We start from the raw sequence: 21,381 nt of genomic DNA, 5'->3' as shown, positions 1-21,381 counted from the left end.
CACTGGGAGGTGCAGGAATACTCAGCCCAGGAGGAAGGAAGCAACCATCCCTGGGGGGGTGCAGGAATACCCAGCGCAGGGGTAGGAAGCAACCATCACTGGGAGGTGCAGGAATACTCAGCCCCAAGGGAAGGAAGCAACCATCACTGGGAGATGCAGGAATACTCAGCCCAAAGCGGGAGAACGCAACCATCACTGGGAGGTGCAGGAATACACATCCCGGGGGAAGGAAGCAACAATCACTGGGAGGTGCAGGAATACTCAGTCCCGGGGGAAGGAAGCAACCATCACTGAGAGGTGCAGGAATGCTCATCCCGGGGGAAGGAAGCAACCATCACTGAGAGGTGCAGGATTACTCATCCCAGGGGAAGAAAGCAACCATCACTGGGAGGTGCAGGAATACTCAGCACAAGGGGAAGGAAGCAACCATCACTGGGAGGTGCAGGAATACTCATCCCAGGGGAAGGAAGCAACCATCACTGGGAGGGTCAGGAATACTCAGCCCAGGGGGAAGGAAGCAACCATCACTGGGAGATGCAGGAATACTCAGCCCAAAGCGGGAGAACGCAACAATCACTGGGAGGTGCAGGAATACTCAGTCCCGGGGGAAGGATGCAACCATCACTGGGAGGGTCAGGAATACTCAGCCCATGGGGAAGGAAGCAACCATCACTGGGAGGTGCAGGAATACTCAGCCCAGGGGGAAGGAAGCAACCATCACTGGGAGATGCAGGAATACTCAGCCCAAAGCGGGAGAACGCAACCATCACTGGGAGGTGCAGGAATACACATCCCGGGGGAAGGAAGCAACAATCACTGGGAGGTGCAGGAATACTCAGTCCCGGGGGAAGGAAGCAACCATCACTGAGAGGTGCAGGAATGCTCATCCCGGGGGAAGGAAGCAACCATCACTGAGAGGTGCAGGATTACTCATCCGAGGGGAAGAAAGCAACCATCACTGGGAGGTGCAGGAATACTCAGCACAAGGGGAAGGAAGCAACCATCACTGGGAGGTGCAGGAATACTCATCCCAGGGGAAGGAAGCAACCATCACTGGGAGGTTCAGGAATACTCAGCCCAGGTGGAAGGAAGCAACCATGCCTGAGAGGTGCAGGAATACTCAGCCCAGGGAGGAGGAAGCAACCATCACTAATAGGTGCAGGAATACTCAGCCCTGGGGGAAGGAAGCAACCATCACTGGGAGGTGCAGGAATACTCAGCCCAGGGGGAAGGAAGCAACCATCACTGGGAAGTGCAGGAATACTCAGAGCAGGGGAGAGGAAGCAACCATTACTGGGAGGTGCAGGAATACTCATCCCAGGGGAAGGAAGCAACCATCACTGGGAGGTGCAGGAATACTCAGCCCAGGGGGAAGGAAGCAACCATCACTGGGTGGTGCAGGAATACTCAGCGCAGGGGGAAGGAAGCATCCATCACTGGGAGGTGCAGGAATACTCAGCGCAGGGGGAAGGAAGCAACCATCCCTAAGGGGGTGCAGGAATGCTCAGCCCAGGGGGAAGGAAGTAACCATCACTGGGAGGTGCAGGAATACTCAGCCAGGGGGAAGGAAGGAACCATCCCTGGGAGGTGCAGGAATACTCAGCACAAGGGGAAGGAAGCAACCATCACTGGGAGGTGCAGGAATACTCATCCCAGGGGAAGGAAGCAACCATCACTGGGAGGGTCAGGAATACTCAGCCCAGGGGGAAGGAAGCAACCATCACTGGGAGATGCAGGAATACTCAGCCCAAAGCGGGAGAACGCAACAATCACTGGGAGGTGCAGGAATACTCAGTCCCGGGGGAAGGATGCAACCATCACTGGGAGGGTCAGGAATACTCAGCCCATGGGGAAGGAAGCAACCATCACTGGGAGGTGCAGGAATACTCAGCCCAGGGGGAAGGAAGCAACCATCACTGGGAGATGCAGGAATACTCAGCCCAAAGCGGGAGAACGCAACCATCACTGAGAGGTGCAGGATTACTCATCCGAGGGGAAGAAAGCAACCATCACTGGGAGGTGCAGGAATACTCAGCACAAGGGGAAGGAAGCAACCATCACTGGGAGGTGCAGGAATACTCATCCCAGGGGAAGGAAGCAACCATCACTGGGAGGTGCAGGAATACTCAGCCCAGGTGGAAGGAAGCAACCATGCCTGAGAGGTGCAGGAATACTCAGCCCAGGGAGGAGGAAGCAACCATCACTAATAGGTGCAGGAATACTCAGCCCTGGGGGAAGGAAGCAACCATCACTGGGAGGTGCAGGAATACTCAGCCCAGGGGGAAGGAAGCAACCATCACTGGGAAGTGCAGGAATACTCAGAGCAGGGGAGAGGAAGCAACCATTACTGGGAGGTGCAGGAATACTCATCCCAGGGGAAGGAAGCAACCATCACTGGGAGGTGCAGGAATACTCAGCCCAGGGGGAAGGAAGCAACCATCACTGGGTGGTGCAGGAATACTCAGCGCAGGGGGAAGGAAGCATCCATCACTGGGAGGTGCAGGAATACTCAGCGCAGGGGGAAGGAAGCAACCATCCCTAAGGGGGTGCAGGAATGCTCAGCCCAGGGGGAAGGAAGTAACCATCACTGGGAGGTGCAGGAATACTCAGCCAGGGGGAAGGAAGGAACCATCCCTGGGAGGTGCAGGAATACTCAGCACAAGGGGAAGGAAGCAACCATCACTGGGAGGTGCAGGAATACTCATCCCAGGGGAAGGAAGCAACCATCACTGGGAGGGTCAGGAATACTCAGCCCAGGGGGAAGGAAGCAACCATCACTGGGAGATGCAGGAATACTCAGCCCAAAGCGGGAGAACGCAACAATCACTGGGAGGTGCAGGAATACTCAGTCCCGGGGGAAGGATGCAACCATCACTGGGAGGGTCAGGAATACTCAGCCCATGGGGAAGGAAGCAACCATCACTGGGAGGTGCAGGAATACTCAGCCCAGGGGGAAGGAAGCAACCATCACTGGGAGATGCAGGAATACTCAGCCCAAAGCGGGAGAACGCAACCATCACTGGGAGGTGCAGGAATACACATCCCGGGGGAAGGAAGCAACAATCACTGGGAGGTGCAGGAATACTCAGTCCCGGGGGAAGGAAGCAACCATCACTGAGAGGTGCAGGAATGCTCATCCCGGGGGAAGGAAGCAACCATCACTGAGAGGTGCAGGATTACTCATCCGAGGGGAAGAAAGCAACCATCACTGGGAGGTGCAGGAATACTCAGCACAAGGGGAAGGAAGCAACCATCACTGGGAGGTGCAGGAATACTCATCCCAGGGGAAGGAAGCAACCATCACTGGGAGGTGCAGGAATACTCAGCCCAGGTGGAAGGAAGCAACCATGCCTGAGAGGTGCAGGAATACTCAGCCCAGGGAGGAGGAAGCAACCATCACTAATAGGTGCAGGAATACTCAGCCCTGGGGGAAGGAAGCAACCATCACTGGGAGGTGCAGGAATACTCAGCCCAGGGGGAAGGAAGCAACCATCACTGGGAAGTGCAGGAATACTCAGAGCAGGGGAGAGGAAGCAACCATTACTGGGAGGTGCAGGAATACTCATCCCAGGGGAAGGAAGCAACCATCACTGGGAGGTGCAGGAATACTCAGCCCAGGGGGAAGGAAGCAACCATCACTGGGTGGTGCAGGAATACTCAGCGCAGGGGGAAGGAAGCATCCATCACTGGGAGGTGCAGGAATACTCAGCGCAGGGGGAAGGAAGCAACCATCCCTAAGGGGGTGCAGGAATGCTCAGCCCAGGGGGAAGGAAGTAACCATCACTGGGAGGTGCAGGAATACTCAGCCAGGGGGAAGGAAGGAACCATCCCTGGGGGGTGCAGGAATACTCAGCCCAGGGGGAAGGAAGCAACTATCACTCGGAGGTGCAGGAATAGTCAGCCCAGGCAGGAGGAAGCAACCATCACTCGGGGGTGCAGGAATACTCAGCCCAGGGGGAAGGAAGCAACCATCACTGGGAGGTGCAGGAATACTCAGCCCAGGCGGGAGGAAGCAACCATCACTCGGAGGTGCAGGAATACTCAGCCCAGGCGGGAGGAAGCAACCATCACTAGGAGGTGCAGGAATACTCAGCCCAGGGGGAAGGAAGCAACCATCACTGGGAGGTGCAGGAATACTCAGCTACGGGGGAAGGAATCAACCATCACTGGGAGGTGCAGGAATACTCAGCCCAGGCAGGAGGAAGCAACCATCACTGGGAGGTGCAGGAATACTCAGCCCAGGGTGGAGGAAGCAACCATCACTGAGTTGTGCAGGAATACTCATCCCGGGGGAAGGAAGTAACTATCACTGAGAGGTGCAGGAATACTCATCCCAGGGGAAGGAAGCAACCATCACTAGGAGGTGCCGGAATACTCAGCCTAGGGGGAAGGAAGCAACGTTGCCTGAGAGGTGCAGGAATACTCAGCCCAGGGAGGAGGAAGCAACCATCACTGGGAGGTGCAGGAATACTCAGCCCAGGGGGAAGAAAGCAACCATCCCTGGGGGGGTGCAGGAATACCCAGCGCAGGGGTAGGAAGCAACCATCACTGGGAGGTGCAGGAATACTCAGCCCCAAGGGAAGGAAGCAACCATCAGTGGGAGGTGCAGGAATACTCAGCCCCGGGGGAAGGAAGCAACCATCCCTGGGGGGTGCAGGAATACCCAGCGCAGGGGGAAGGAAGCAACCATCACTGGGAGGTTCAGGAATACTCAGCCCACGAGGAAGGAAGCAACCATCACTGGGAGGTGCAGGAATACTCAGCCCAGGGGGGGAAGGAAGCAACCATCACTGGGAGGTTCCGGAATACTCAGCCCAGGAGGAAGGAAGCAACCATGCCTGAGAGGTGCAGGAATACTCACCCCCAGGGGAAGGAAGCAACCATCACTGGGAGGCGCAGGAATACTCAGCCCAGGGGGAAGGAAGCAACCATCCCTGGGGGGGTGCAGGAATACCCAGCGCAGGGGTAGGAAGCAACCATCACTGGGAGGTGCAGGAATACTCAGCCCCAAGGGAAGGAAGCAACAATCTCTGAGAGGTGCAGGAATACTCAGCCCAGGGGTAAGGAAGTAACTATCACTGAGAGGTGCAGGAATACTCATCCCAGGGGAAGGAAGCAACCATCACTGGGAGGTGCAGGAATACTCAGCCCAGGGGTAAGGAAGCAACCATGCCTGAGAGGTGCAGGAATACTCAGCCCAGGGAGGAGGAAGCAACCATCACTGGGTGGTGCAGGAATACTCAGCGCAAGGAAAGGAAGCAACCATCACTTGAGGTGCCGGAATACTCAGCCCAGGTGGAAGGAAGCAACCATGCCTGAGAGGTGCAGGAAAACTCAGCCCAGGGAGGAGGAAGCAACCATCACTGGGCGGTGCAGGAATACTCAACCCTGGGGGAAGGAAGCAACCATCACCGGGAGGTGCAGGAATACTCAGTGCAGGGGGAAGGAAGCATCCATCACTGGGAGGTGCAGGGATACTCAGCGCAGGGGGAAGGAAGCAACCATCCCTAAGAGGGTGCAGTAATGCTCAGCCCAGGGGGAAGGAAGCAACCATCACTGGGAGGTGCAGGAATACTCAGCCCAGGGGGAAGGAAGCAACCATCACTCAGAGGTGCAGGAATACTCAGCCCAGGGGAAGGAAGCAACCATCACTGGGAGGTGCAGGAATACTCAGCCCAGGGGGAAGGAAGCAACCATCACTGGGAGGTGCAGGAATACTCAGCCCAGGTGGGAGGAAGCAACCATCACTCGGAGGTGCAGGAATACTCAGCCCAGGCGGGAGGAAGCAACCATCACTAGGAGGTGCAGGAATACTCAGCCCAGGGGGAAGGAAGCAACCATCACTGGGAGGTGCAGGAATACTCAGCCAAGGGGGAAGGAATCAACCATCACTCGGAGGTGCAGGAATACTCAGCCCAGGCGGGAGGAAGCAACCATCACTAGGAGGTGCAGGAATACTCAGCCTAGGGGGAAGGAAGCAACCATCACTGGGAGGTGCAGGAATACTCAGCCCAGGTGGGAGGAAGCAACCATCACTGGGAGGTGCAGGAATACTCAGCCCAGGCGGGAGGAAGCAACCATCACTGGGAAGTGCAGGAATACTCAGAGCAGGGGGAAGGAAGCAACCATCACTGGGAGGTGCAGGAATACTCAGCCCAGGGGGAAGGAAGCAACCATCACTAGGAGGTGCAGGAATACTCAGCGCAGGGGGAAGGAAGCACCATCACTGGGAGGTGCAGTAATACTCAGCCCAGGGGGGAGGAAGCAACCATCACTGGGAGGTGCAGGAATACTCAGCCCAGCGGGAAGGAAGCACCAGCACTGGGAGGTGCAGGAATACTCAGCCCAGAGGGAAGGAAGCAACCATCGGTGGGAGGTGCATGAATACTCAGCCCAGGGGGAAGGAAGCAACTATCACTGGGAGGTGCAGGAATACTCATCCCAGGCAGGAGGAAACAACCATCACTGGGAGGTGCAGGAATACTCAGCCCAGGGTGGAGGAAGCAACCATCCCTGGGAGGTGCAGGAATACTCAGCCCAGGGGGAAGGAAGCAACCATCCCTAAGGGGGTCCAGGAATACTCATCCCAGTGGGGAGGTAGCAACCATCCCTGGGAGGTGCAGGAATACTCAGCCCAGGGGGAAGGAAGCAACCATCACTGGGAGGTGCAGGAATACTCAGCCCCGGGGGAAAGAAGCAACCATCACTTGGAGGTGCAGGAATACTCAGCCCAGGTGGAAGGAAGCAACCATCACTGGGAGGTGCAGGAATACTCAGCCCCAAGGGAAGGAAGCAACCATCACTGAGAGGTGCAGGAATACTCAGCCCAGGGTGAAGGAAGCAACCATCACTGGGAGGTGCAGGAATACTCAGCACAGGGGGAAGGAAGCAACCATCACTGGGAGGTGCAGGAATACTCAGCCCAGGGGGAAGGAAGCAACCATCACTGGGAGGTGCAGGAATACTCAGCCCAGGGCGAAGGAAGCAAACATCACTGGGAGGTGCAGGAATACTCATCCCAGGCAGGAGGAAACAACCATCACTGGGAGGTGCAGGAATACTCAGCCCAGGGAGGAGGAAGCAACCATCACTGGGAGGTGCAGGAATACTCAGCCCAGGGGGGGGGGGAAGCAACCATCACTGGGAAGTGCAGGAATACTCAGCCCCAAGGGAAGGAAGCAACCATCACTGAGAGGTGCAGGAATACTCAGCCCAGGGCGAAGGAAGAAACCATCACTGGGAGGTGCAGGAATACTCAGCACAGAGGGAAGGAAGCAACCATCACTGGGAGGTGCAGGAATACTCAGCACAGGGGGAAGGAAGCAACCATCACTGAGAGGTGCAGGAATATTCAGCCCAGGGGGAAGGAAGCAACCATCACTGGGAGGTGCAGGAATACTCAGCGCAGGGGGAAGGAAGCAAACATCACTGGGAGGTGCAGGAATACTCAGCCCAGGCGGAAGGAAGGAACCATCCCTGGGGGTGCAGGAATACTCTGGGAGGTGCAGGAATACTGAGCGCAGGGGGAAGGAAGCAAACATCACTGGGAGGTGCAGGAATACTCAGCCCAGGGAGGATGAAGCAACCATCACCAGGAGGTACAGGAATACTCAGCCCAGGGGGAAGGAAGCAACCATCACTGGGAGGGGCAGGAATATTCAGCCCAGGGGGAAGGAAGCAACCATCACTGAGAGGTGCAGGAATACTCAGCCCAGGCGGGAGGAAGCAACCATCACTGGGAGGGGCAGGAATACTCAGCCCAGGCGGGAGGAAGCAACCATCACTGGGAGGTGCAGGAATACTCAGCCTAGGCGGGAGGAAGCAACCATCCCTGGGAGGTGCAATAATACTCAGCCCAGGGGGAGGGAAGCAACCATCAGTGGGAGGTGCAGGAATACTCAGCCCAGGGGGAAGGAAGCAACCATCCCTGGGAGGTGCAGGAATACTCAGCCCAGGGGGAAGGAAGCAACCATCTCAAAGGGGGTGCAGGAATACTCAGCCCAGGGGGGAGGAAGCAACCATCCCTGGGAGGTGCAGGAATACTCAGCCCAGGGAGGAGGAAGCAACCATCACTGGGAGGTGCAGGAATACTCAGCCCAGGTGGGAGGAAGTAACCATCCCTAAAGGGATGCAGTAATGCTCAGCCCAGGGGGAAGGAAGCAACCATCACTGGGAGGTGCAGGAATACTCAGCCCAGGGGGAAGGAAGCAACCATCACTAGGAGGTGCAGGAATACTCAGCCCAGGGGGAAGTACGGAACCATCCCTGGGGGTGCAGGAATACTCATCCCAGGGGGAAGGAAGCAACCATCACTGGGAGGTGCAGGAATACTCAGCCCAGGGTGGAGGAAGCAACCATCACTGAGTTGTGCAGGAATACTCATCCCGGGGGAAGGAAGTAACTATCACTGAGAGGTGCAGGAATACTCATCCCAAGGGAAGGAAGCAACCATCACTAGGAGGTGCCGGAATACTCAGCCTAGGGGGAAGGAAGCAACGTTGCCTGAGAGGTGCAGGAATACTCAGCCCAGGGAGGAGGAAGCAACCATCACTGGGAGGTGCAGGAATACTCAGCCCAGGGGGAAGGAAGCAACCATCCCTGGGGGGGGTGCAGGAATACCCAGCGCAGGGGTAGGAAGCAACCATCACTGGGAGGTGCAGGAATACTCAGCCCCAAGGGAAGGAAGCAACCATCAGTGGGAGGTGCAGGAATACTCAGCCCAGGGGGAAGGAAGCAACCATCCCTGGGGGGTGCAGGAATACCCAGCGCAGGGGGAAGGAAGCAACCATCATTGGGAGGTTCAGGAATACTCAGCCCATGAGGAAGGAAGCAACCATCACTGGGAGGTTCAGGAATACTCAACCCAGGGGGAAGGAAGCAACCATCACTGGGAGGTTCCGGAATACTCACCCCAGGAGGAAGGAAGCAACCATGCCTGAGAGGTGCAGGAATACTCACCCCCAGGGGAAGGAAGCAACCATCACTAGGAGGTGCAGGAATACTCAGCCCAGGGGGAAGTACGGAACCATCCCTGGGGGTGCAGGAATACTCATCCCAGGGGGAAGGAAGCAACCATCACTGGGAGGTGCAGGAATACTCAGCCCAGGGTGGAGGAAGCAACCATCACTGAGTTGTGCAGGAATACTCATCCCGGGGGAAGGAAGTAACTATCACTGAGAGGTGCAGGAATACTCATCCCAAGGGAAGGAAGCAACCATCACTAGGAGGTGCCGGAATACTCAGCCTAGGGGGAAGGAAGCAACGTTGCCTGAGAGGTGCAGGAATACTCAGCCCAGGGAGGAGGAAGCAACCATCACTGGGAGGTGCAGGAATACTCAGCCCAGGGGGAAGGAAGCAACCATCCCTGGGGGGGGTGCAGGAATACCCAGCGCAGGGGTAGGAAGCAACCATCACTGGGAGGTGCAGGAATACTCAGCCCCAAGGGAAGGAAGCAACCATCAGTGGGAGGTGCAGGAATACTCAGCCCAGGGGGAAGGAAGCAACCATCCCTGGGGGGTGCAGGAATACCCAGCGCAGGGGGAAGGAAGCAACCATCACTGGGAGGTTCAGGAATACTCAGCCCATGAGGAAGGAAGCAACCATCACTGGGAGGTGCAGGAATACTCAACCCAGGGGGAAGGAAGCAACCATCACTGGGAGGTTCCGGAATACTCACCCCAGGAGGAAGGAAGCAACCATGCCTGAGAGGTGCAGGAATACTCACCCCCAGGGGAAGGAAGCAACCATCAATGGGAGGTGCAGGAATACTCAGCCACGGGGGAAGGAATCAACCATCACTGGGAGGTGCAGGAATACTCAGCCCAGGCGGGAGGAAGCAACCATCACTGGGAGGTGCAGGAATACTCAGCCCAGGGTGGAGGAAGCAACCATCACTGAGTTGTGCAGGAATACTCATCCCGGGGGAAGGAAGTAACTATCACTGAGAGGTGCAGGAATACTCATCCCAGGGGAAGGAAGCAACCATCACTAGGAGGTGCCGGAATACTCAGCCTAGGGGGAAGGAAGTAACGTTTCCTGAGAGGTGCAGGAATACTCAGCCCAGGGAGGAGGAAGCAACCATCACTGGGGGGTGCAGGAATACTCAGCCCAGGGGGAATGAAGCAACCATCCCTGGGGGGGTGCAGGAATACCCAGCGCAGGGGTAGGAAGCAACCATCACTGGGAGGTGCAGGAATACTCAGCCCCAAGGGAAGGAAGCAACCATCAGTGGGAGGTGCAGGAATACTCAGCCCAGGGGGAAGGAAGCAACCATCCCTGGGGGGTGCAGGACTACCCAGCGCAGGGGGAAGGAAGCAACCATCAATGGGGGGTTCAGGAATACTCAGCCCATGGGGAAGGAAGCAACCATCACTGGGAGGTGCAGGAATACTCAGCACAGGGGGAAGGAAGCAACCATCACTGGGAGGTGCCGGAATACTAAGCCCAGGAGGAAGGAAGCAACCATGCCTGGGAGGTGCAGGAATACTCACCCCCAGGGGAAGGAAGCAACCATCACTGAGAGGTGCAGGAATACTCATCCCGGGGGAAGGAAGCAACAATCACTGGGAGGTGCAGGAATACTCAGTCCCGGGGGGAGGAAGCAACCATCACAGAGAGGTGCAGGCATACTCATCCCGGGGGAAGGAAGCAACCATCACTGAGAGGTGCATGAATACTCATCCCAGGGTTAGAAAGCAACCATCACTGGGAGCTGCAGGAATACTCAGCGCAAGGGGAAGGAAGCAACCATCACTGGGAGGTGCAGGAATACTCATCCCAGGGGAAGGAGGCAACCATCACTGGGAGGTGCAGGAATACTCAGCCCAGGGGTAAGGAAGCAACCATGCCTGAGAGGTGCAGGAGTACTCAGCCCAGGGAGGAGGAAGCAACCATCACTGGGTGGTGCAGGAATACTCAGGGCAGGGAAAGGAAGCAACCATCACTAGAGGTGCCGGAATACTCAGCCAAGGTGGAAGGAAGTAACCATGCCTGAGAGGTGCAGGAATACTCAGCCCAGGGAGGAGGAAGCAGCCATCACTGGGAGGTGCAGGAATACTCAGCCCTGGGGGAAGGAAGCAACCATCACTGGGAGGTGCAGGAATACTCAGCGCAGGGGGAAGGAAGCAACCATCCCTAAGAGGGTGCAGTAATGCTCAGCCCAGGGGGAAGGAAGCAACCATCACTGGGAGGTGCAGGAATACTCAGCCCAGGGGGAAGGAAGCAACCATCACTGGGAGGTGCAGGAATACTCAGCCCGGGTGGGAGGAAGCAACCATCACTCGGAGGTGCAGGAATACTCAGCCCAGGCGGGAGGAAGCAACCATCACTAGGAGGTGCAGGAATACTCAGCCCAGGGGGAAGGAAGCAACCATCACTGGGAGGTGCAGGAATACTCAGCCACGGGGGAAGGAATCAACCATCACTCGGAGGTGCAGGAATACTCAGCCCAGGCGGGAGGAAGCAACCATCTCTAGGAGGTGCAGGAATACTCAGCCTAGGGGGAAGGAAGCAACCATCACTGGGAGGTGCAGGAATACTCAGCCCAGGTGGGAGGAAGCAACCATCACTGGGAGGTGCAGGAATACTCAGCCCAGCGGGAAGGAAGCACCATCACTGGGAGGTGCAGGAATACTCAGCCCAGGGGGAAGGAAGCAACCATCAGTGGGAGGTGCATGAATACTCAGCCCAGGGGGAAGGAAGCAACTATCACTGGGAGGTGCAGGAATACTCATCCCAGGCAGGAGGAAACAACCATCACTGGGAGGTGCAGGAATACTCAGCCCAGGGTGGAGGAAGCAACCATCCCTGGGAGGTGCAGGAATACTCAGCCCAGGGGGAAGGAAGCAACCATCCCTAAGGGGGTGCAGGAATACTCAGCCCAGGGGGGAGGTAGCAACCATCCCTGGGAGGTGCAGGAATACTCAGCCCAGGGGGAAGGAAGCAACCATCACTGGGAGGTGCAGGAATACTCAGCCCCTGGGGAAAGAAGCAACCATCACTTGGAGGTGCAGGAATACTCAGCCCAGGTGGAAGGAAGCAACCATCACTGGGAGGTGCAGGAATACTCAGCCCCAAGGGAAGGAAGCAACCATCACTGAGAGGTGCAGGAATACTCAGCACAGGGGGAAGGAAGCAACCATCACTGGGAGGTGCAGGAATACTCAGCCCAGGGGGAAGGAAGCAACCATCACTGGGAGGTGCAGGAATACTCATCCCAGGCAGGAGGAAACAACCATCACTGGGAGGTGCAGGAATACTCAGCCCAGGGAGGAGGGAGCAACCATCACTGGGAGGTGCAGGAATACTCAGCCCAGGGGGGGGAAGCAACCATCACTGGGAGGTGCAGGAATACTCAGCCCCAAGGGAAGGAAGCAAGCATCACTGAGAGGCGCAGGAATACTCAGCCCAGGCAGGAGGAAACAACCATCACTGGGAGGTGCAGGAATACTCAGCACAGGGGGAAGGAAGCAACCATCACTGGGAGGTGCAGGAATACTCAGCCCAGGGGGAAGGAAGGAACCATCCTTGGGGGTGCAGGAATACTCAGCGCAGGGGGAAGGAAGCAACCATCCCTAAGAGGGTGCAGGAATACTCAGCCCAGGGGGGAGGAAGCAACCATCCCTGGGGGTGCAGGAATACTCTGGGAGGTGCAGGAATACTGAGCGCAGGGGGAAGGAAGCAAACATCACTGGGAGGTGCAGGAATACTCAGCCCAGGGAGGAGGAAGCAACCATCACCAGGAGGTACAGGAATACTCAGCCCAGGGGGAAGGAAGCAACCATCACTGGGAGGGGCAGGAATACTCAGCCCAGGGGGAAGGAAGCAACCATCACTGAGAGGTGCAGGAATACTCAGCCCAGGCGGGAGGAAGCAACCATCACTGGGAGGGGCAGGAATACTCAGCCCAGGTGGGAGGAAGCAACCATCACTGGGAGGTGCAGGAATACTCAGCCCAGGCGGGAGGAAGCAACCATCCCTGGGAGGTGCAAGAATACTCAGCCCAGGGGGAAGGAAGCAACCATCAGTGGAAGGTGCAGGAATACTCAGCCCAGGGGGAAGGAAGCAACCATCCCTGGGAGGTGCAGGAATACTCAGCCCAGGGGGAAGGAAGAAACCATCTCAAAGGGGGTGCAGGAATAGTCAGCCCAGGGGGGAGGAAGCAACCATCCCTGGGAGGTGCAGGAATACTCAGCCCAGGGAGGAGGAAGCAACCATCACTGGGAGGTGCAGGAATACTCAGTCCAGGGGGAAGGAAGCAACCATCACTGGGAGGTGCAGGAATACTCATCCCAGGGGGGAGGAAGCAACCATCACTGGGAGGTGCAGGAATACTCAGCGCAGGTGGAAGGAAACAACCATCCCTGGGAGGTGCAGGAATACTCATCCCAGGGGGAAGGAAGCAACCATCACTGGGAGGTGCAGGAATACTCAGCCAAGAGGGAAGGAAGCAACCATCACTGGGAGGTGCAGGAATACTCAGCCCAGGGGCAAGGAAGCAACCATCACTAGGAGGTTCAGGAATACTCAGCCCAGGGGGAACGAAGCAACCATCACTGGGAGGTGCAGGAATACTCAGTGCAGGGGGAAGGAAGCAAACATCACTGGGAGGTGCAGGAATACTCAGCCCAGGGGGAAGGAAGGAACCATCCTTGGGGGTGCAGGAATACTCATCCCAGGGGGAAGGAAGCAACCATCACTGGGAGGTGCAGGAATACTCAGCCCAGGGGGAAGGAATCAACCATCACTGGGAGGTGGAGGAATACTCAGCCCAGGGGGAAGGAAGCAACCATCACTAGGAGGTTCAGGAATACTCAGCCCAGGGGGAAGGAAGCAACCATCACTGTGAGGTGCAGGAATACTCAGCGCAGGGGGAAGGAAGCAAACATCACTGGGAGGTGCAGGAATACTCAGCCCAGGGGGAAGGAAGGAACCATCCCTGGGGGTGCAGGAATACTCAGCCCAGGGGGAAGGAAGCAACCATCACTAGGAGGTGCAGGAATACTCAGCCCAGGGGGAAGGACGGAACCATCCCTGGGGGTGCAGGAATACTCAGCCCAGGGGGAAGGAAGCAACCATCTCTAAGGGGGTGCAGGAATACTCAGCCCAGGAGGGAGGAAGCAACCATCCCTGGGAGGTGCAGGAATACTCAGCCCAGGTGGGAGGAAGTAACCATCCCTAAGGGGGTGCAGTAATGCTCAGCCCAGGGGGAAGGAAGCAACCATCACTGGGAGGTGCAGGAATATTCAGCCAAGGGGGAAGGAAGAAACCATCACTGGGAGGTGCAGGAATACTCAGCCCAGGGGGAAGGAAGCACCCATCACTAGGAGGTGCAGGAATACTCAGCCCAGGGGGAAGGACGGAGCCATCCCTGGGGGTGCAGGAATACTCATCCCAGGGGGAAGGAAGCAACCATTACTGGGAGGTGCAGGAATACTCAGCCCAGGGAGGAGGAAGCAACCATCACCAGGAGGTGCAGGAATACTCAGCCCAGGGGGAAGGAAGCAACCATCACTGGGAGGTGCAGGAATACTCAGCCCCAAGGGAAGGAAGCACCCATCTCTGAGAGGTGCAGGAATACTCAGCCCAGGGGGAAAGAAGGACCCATCACTGGGACGTGCAGGAATACTCAGCCCAGGGCGAAGGAAGCAAACATCACTGGGAGGTGCAGGAATACTCAGCCCAGGGGGAAGGAAGGAACCATCCCTGGGGGTGCAGGAATACTCTGGGAGGTGCAGGAATACTCAGCGTAGGGGGAAGGAAGCAAACATAACTGGGAGGTGCAGGAATACTCAGCCCAGGGGGAAGGGAGCAACCATCACTAGGAGGTGCAGGAATACTCAGCCCAGGGGGAAGGACGGAACCATCCCTGGGGGTGCAGGAATACTCATCCCAGGGGGAAGGAAGCAACCATCACTAGGAGGTGCAGGAATACTCAGCCCAGGGGGAAGGACGGAACCATCCCTGGGGGTGCAGGAATACTCATCCCAGGGGGAAGGAAGCAACCATCACTGGGAGGTGCAGGAATACTCAGCCCAGGGGGAAGGAAGCAAACATCACTGGGAGGTGCAGGAATACTCAGCCCAGGGAGGAGGAAGCAACCATCACCAGGAGGTGCAGGAATACTCAGCCCAGGGGGAAGGAAGCAACCATCACTGGGAGGTGCAAGAATACTCAGCCCAGGGGGAAGGAAGCAACCATCACTGGGAGGGGCAGGAATACTCAGCCCAGGGAGGAGGAAGCAACCATCACTGGGGGGGCAGGAATACTCAGCCCAGGCGGGAGGAAGCAACCATCACTGGGAGGTGCAGGAATACTCAGCCCAGGAGGAAGGAAGCAAACATCACTGGGAGGTGCAGGAATACTCAGCCCAGGGAGGAGGAAGCAACCATCACCAGGAGGTGCAGGAATACTCAGCCCAGGGCGAAGGAAGCAACCATCACTGGGAGGTGCAGGAATACCCAGAGCTGGGGGAAGGAAGCAAACATCACTGGGAGGTGCAGGAATACTCAGCCCAGGGAGGAGGAAGCAACCATCACCAGGAGGTGCAGGAATACTCAGCCCAGGGCGAAGGAAGCAACCATCACTGGGAGGTGCAGGAATACTCAGCCCAGGGGGAAGGAAGCAACTATCACTGGGAGGTGTAAGAATACTCAGCCCAGGGGGAAGGAAGCAACCATCACTGGGAGGTGCAGGAATACCCAGAGCTGGGGGAAGGAAGCAAACATAACTGGGAGGTGCAGGAATACTCAGCCCAGGGCGAAGGAAGCAACCATCACTGGGAGGTGCAGGAATACCCAGAGCTGGGGGAAGGAAGCAAACATAACTGGGAGGTGCAGGAATACTCAGCCTAGGGGGAAGGAAGCAACCATCCCTGGGAGGTGCAGGAATACTCAGCCCAGGGGGAAGGAAGCAACCATCTCTAAGGGGGTGCAGGAATACTCAGCCCGAGGGGAGGAAGCAACCATCCCTGGGAGGTGCAGGAATACTCAGCCCAGGCGGGAGGAAGTAACCATCCCTGGGAGGTGCAGGAATACTCAGCCCAGGCAAGAGGAAGCAACCATCCCTGGGAGGTGCAGGAATACTCATCCCAGGCGGGAGGAATTAACCATCACTGGGAGGTGCAGGAATACTCAGCCCAGGGGGAAGGAAGCAACCATCCCTGGGAGGTGCAGGAATACTCAGCCCAGGGGGAAGGAAGCAACCATCCCTAAGGGGGTGCAGGGACAGGAATACTCAGCCCAGGGGGGAGGAAGCAACCATCCCTGGGAGGTGCAGGAATACTCATCCCAGGGGGAAGGAAGCAAACATCACTGGGAGGTGTCAGGAATACTCAGCCCAGGGGGAACGAAGCAACCATCACTGGGAGGTGCAGGAATACTCAGCCCAGGGGGAAGGAAGCACCATCACTGGGAGGTGCAGGAATACTCAGCCCTGGGGGAAAGAAGCAACCATCACTTGGAGGTGCAGGAATACTCAGCCTAGGGAGGAGGAAGCAACCATCCCTGAGAGGTGCAGGAATACTCATCCCAGGCGGGAGGAAGTAACCATCACTGGGAGGGGCAGGAATACTCAGCCCAGGGAGGAGGAAGCAACCATCCCTGGGAGGTGCAGGAATACTCAGCCCAGGCGGGAGGAAGCAACCATCACTGGGAGGTGCAGGAATACTCAGCCCAGGGGGAAGGAAGCAACCATCCCTGGGAGGTGCAGGAATACTCAGCCCAGGGGGAAGGAAGCAACCATCCCTAAGGGGGTGCAGGGACAGGAATACTCAGCCCAGGGGGAGGAAGCAACCATCCCTGGGAGGTGCAGGAATACTCAGCCCAGGTGAAAGGAAGCACCATCCCTGGGAGGTGCAGGAATACTCAGCCCAGGGGGAAGGAAGCGTCATCCCTAAGGGGGTGCAGGGACAGGAATACTCAGCCCAGGGGGAAGGAAGGAACCATCCCTGGGGGGTGCAGGAATACTCAGCCAAGGGGGGAGGAAGCAACCATCACTGGGAGGTGCAGGAATACTCAGCCCAGGTGGGAGGAAGCAACCATCACTGGGAGGTGCAGGAATACTCAGCCCAGGTGGGAGGAAGCAACCATCACTGGGAGGTGCAGGAATACTCAGCTCAGGCGGGAGGAAGCAACCATCACTGGGAGGTGCAGGAATACTCAGCCCAGGTGGAAGGAAGCAACCATCACTGGGCGGTGCAGGAATACTCAGCCCAGGGGGAAGGAAGCAACCATCCCTGGGAGGTGCAGGAATACTCAGCCCAGGGGGGGAAAGCAACCATCACTGGGAGGTGCAGGAATACTCAGCCGAGGGGGAAGGAAGCACCATCACTGGGAGGTGCAGGAATACTCAGCCCAGGGGAAGGAAGCAACCATCACTGGGAGGTGCAGGAATGCTCAGCCCAGGGTGAAGGAAGAAACCATCACTGGGAGGTGCAGGAATACTCAGCCGAGGGGGGAGGAAGCAACCATCACTGGGAGGTGCAGGAATACTCAGCCCAGGGAGAAGGAAGCAACCATCCCTGAGAGGTTCAGGAATAATCAGCCCCAGGGGAAGGAAGCAACCATCACTGGGAGGTGCAGGAATACTCAGCCCAGGGAGAAGGAAGCAACCATCCCTGAGAGGTTCAGGAATAATCAGCCCCAGGGGAAGGAAGCAACCATCACTGGGAGGTGCAGGAATACTCAGCCCCAGGGGAAGGAAGCAACCATCCCTGAGAGGTTCAGGAATAATCAGCCCCAGGGGAAGGAAGCAACCATCACTGGGAGGTGCAGGAATACTCAGCCCAGGGGGGAGGAAGCAACCATCACTGGGAGGTGCAGGAATACTCAGCCCAGGGGGAAGGAAGCATCATCCCTGGGAGGTGCAGGAATACTGATCTCGTTAAAATACTAACAATGCTGTGCTCTGGTGCCTGCATTAATTCCCTGCATGGCATATCGAGCATGCCATTATGTCATATTTTGTTAATATAGCAAATTGTGTTATTTTATCATAATATCAATTACATTTTTTTTTAAAACTGTCTGTGTTCCAGAACTGCCCTGTCTTTATTTTATAGTATTTTCAAGCTCACACTTTGACCCAGCCCCCATCACTTATCCTGTGGGCGTGGCTTATACTCGTGACCCTGGTGCGCCATATAGGCAGTGGTGAGGCCATTGGGCAACCCAAAGACTTTGCCTGTTGTGCATTTAATGAATGTCTTTAAGAGGACAGCAAGACGCCACCATTTTGAAATGCTGTTTGTTACCTGAAGGCTCCATCAGCCAGTAATCGGACTGAAGACTTCCAGCTTTCATTGACGTCACTGGAACAGACCACGTGTATCTGTAAAGGGAAGACAAGTACCTCATCACTGTGCAATGACACAATCCCTTATAAAGGCCTAGTCACAGCATCATGGCTGCGATGCAACGCATGGCGACGACACAACTCATGGCGGCAATTCAGTTCATGGCGGTGATGCACTTCGGCAGAAGCACCACAGAGTCTTGATAGGGTAGCCATGGAAACATTCTCATGATACGTGCACAAATTACAATAAGAACTCCAGGGGTACTTCATACGTTGCCTGATTAACCTAATAAGGACCATCATTTTAAAGAATATCTCACCCCACCTGAAGGGGGCACTGCAATACTGGAACTCATAAGACACAGCGAGAAGAGAAGTATGGGGCCTCAGGGGAAGGTCATTTTGGGGGAATCTTGCCAGCATTTGATACTAATCTAAATGCTTTGTTTCCAGATGGGGGAATCCTGGGATTGAAATGAAGTTTATTGTGCCATGCAAAGGATTGACATTTAACTTTCCAATGAAGGATATCTAGAGACCAAAGAAGCAAATGGCGGGTGTCCCAAAGACCCCTGTGGCTGTGGCTGCCAACTCTAAGGAAGCCCAATGGTACCCCCTCTTTCACCAGCCTCTCACTTCCTGCTTGTAATGTGGTGGGGGGAGGTTCTAGGATTGGCAGGTTTTTTTGTGGAGTTTTTTCCCAGGATTTTCTTATTTGGGGGGGTCTCCTCCAAGCTTCCCCTTCCCTAGTTTCTAGCCACTATTCCATACACACCGCAATACGTCATGATCTCTACGTTTCCTTTGCGTTCATGGTGCTCCCCCCGTGAATCTCTGAGCCAGAGGTCACAAGGGCATCACCAGGGGTCCCAGGGGAGTTACCAGCGCCACATACACCCCTGGCACCCGCACTGCCTCTCTCTGCACCCCCTCCGAAGCATAGCGCCAGAGTTTCTGCTGCTTTCCTTTCCTCCGTGGAGGAAGGAACGCGATTCTGCTGATTCTGCTGGATGCTGAAGCATAGCGCCAGAGTTTCCGCTGCTTTTCTTTCCTCCACAGAGGAAGGATCTCGATCCTGCTGATTCTGCTGGATGCCGAAGCATAGCGCCAGAGTTTCTGCTGCTTTCCTTTCCTCCGCAGAAGAAGGATCTCGATCCTGCTGATTCTGCTTGATGCCGAAGCATAGCGCCAGAGTTTCAGGTGCTTTCCTTTCCTCCGCGGAGGAAGGATCGCGATCCTGCTGATTCTGCTGGATGCCGAAGCATAGCGCCAGAGTTTCCGCTGCTTTCCTTTCCTCCGCGGAGGAAGGATCTCGATCTTGCTGATTCTGCTGGATGCCAAAGCATAGCGCCAGAGTTTCAGGTGCTTTCCTTTCCTCCGCGGAGGAAGGATTGCGATCCTGCTGATTCTGCTGGATGCTGAAGCATAGCGCCAGAGTTTCCGCTGCTTTCCTTTCCTCCACGGAGGAAGGATCGCGATCCTGCTGATTCTGCTGGATGCCGAAGCATAGCGCAAGAGTTTCCGCTGCTTTCCTTTCCTCCGCGGAGGAAGGATCTTGATCCTGCTGATTCTGCTGGATGCCGAAGCATAGCGCCATAGTTTCAGGTGCTTTCCTTTCCTCCGCGGAGGAAGGATCGCGATCCTGCTGATTCTGCTGGATTACTTCTCAGCTTTTGACCAAGTCAACCTCTCACATGTCATTGAACGCCATTAGAAGGCAGCTGTGTGAACTGCTTAGAGAATCGCGTCCTAATGCCACGGAGCTCCCCTGTTCCTCAGGGTTCCCCTACATGCACAATACTATGTAATATCCCTGTACACCCCCATTACAGCGCGCCACTGCTCTCGAGCCAGGTCCACTCTTTAAACAATAAGATAAACAAAAAATTAAATAAGTCTCAACAGGAACGGTCAAATGGATCTACTCCATAACCAGCAGATCGTTCTCGATTCATATGTGGCTGATATGCAAATCTATGCGCGTGTCACAGGAGGGGAGGGATCAAAAGGTGACTCTGTTAAGTGAAATCAAACCAGCTTTGAGGAATAACACACGGACATTGGTGCACCATTTATGTGGGGGACGCAAGGGATGGCAGCACGGTTGGAAAGGGTGCAGAAAGAGGTAATTACGGTTTACAATATGCATAGATCTACACTATAGTCATGATAAGATAGTTTATTTATATAGCGCCTATACACAATGTGTTTCAAAGCGCTTCAAGGCAAGGGAGGGAATAAGGGAAATGCAATGACATTCTTACAGGCCATGAACAGTAAGGATGTGAAATTAACTCTCGTACTCGGCCTGACGACATTTCAGATAGTGCAAGAGATAAGACATAGATAAGAATGGGAGGGGGAGAGTGGGAAGGAATGGAAACAGACAGGGGACTACTGTACTAGGCCTGACGGCATTTCAGATAGTCCTGTAGGGGAGGGAGGAACAGTAAGGGGAGAGGATAGGAGACAGACGAGGTTGCTACCATACTAGGGCCAGGGACAATTCTGATAGAGTAAGTGCATAGAAGAAAGTAAGGGGAGGAGAGGAGGATATAGGAAAAGGTAGAAGGTGGAGAGGAGGAGAGAACTGAGAGTAAGCAGTCAAAAAGAGTGGCGAAGCAAGCAGGGAGAGCGAATACAATTGCAGAAGTCATTAGTAACACATAATGTTGCAAGCCAGGATACAAGATGAAGATGGGAACAGCATGATTCAGGGCCACCATGAGTACAAGATGCAAAAGAAGTCCAGCATGAGAGTTGAGAAAGAGTGACGCACCGTGAATGAATGAAGTCCATAAAAGTAAAATCCAGCATTGGCCACAAGACAGAGATGGTGAAACCAGAATGTATCAGAACAGACTCCTGCAGAAGCAGGCCGGAGGGAGAAAGGGGAACAGGATAGAAGAATCAAGCAAAACAGGAAACACCTGTGTGCGGAAAGGGGGGGCACAATGGAAACCAAAGGGGGGGGCACCTCTAGTTAAAATGTGAGCAGTTATAAATGGTGGACAAAGTGGGGGTTTGGCTTGGGTGGAGTTTGGATTTAGATAATTATATGTGAGTACGGGCCAGGTACGGCCGTAG

At 55.8% G+C, this 21,381-nt stretch overlaps 1 protein-coding gene across 5 annotated transcripts in view; it reads right to left on the bottom strand.

Annotated features, from left to right (window-relative positions):
• LOC138504626 (aminopeptidase N-like) overlaps positions 1-21,381 on the bottom strand; it is a 554,696-nt gene that overhangs the window by 129,227 nt on the left and 404,088 nt on the right. For all 5 annotated transcript variants that reach the window (XR_011279874.1, XM_069625220.1, XM_069625223.1 and 2 more), the window contains one exon: positions 18,251-18,327. Coding sequence is in view for 4 of the 5 variants with exons in the window: in XM_069625220.1 (XP_069481321.1) it covers positions 18,251-18,327 (77 nt within the window). In the remaining variant the exon portion in view is untranslated. The remainder of the gene's footprint in view (positions 1-18,250; positions 18,328-21,381) is intronic.

This window comes from Ambystoma mexicanum, chromosome 11, assembly GCF_040938575.1.
Source record: "Ambystoma mexicanum isolate Mex_15411 chromosome 11, UKY_AmexF1_1, whole genome shotgun sequence".
Classification (NCBI taxonomy): domain Eukaryota; kingdom Metazoa; phylum Chordata; class Amphibia; order Caudata; family Ambystomatidae; genus Ambystoma; species Ambystoma mexicanum.
The sequence above is the reverse complement of the archived record's forward strand: the minus strand, read 5'-3'. Positions and strand labels throughout refer to the sequence as shown.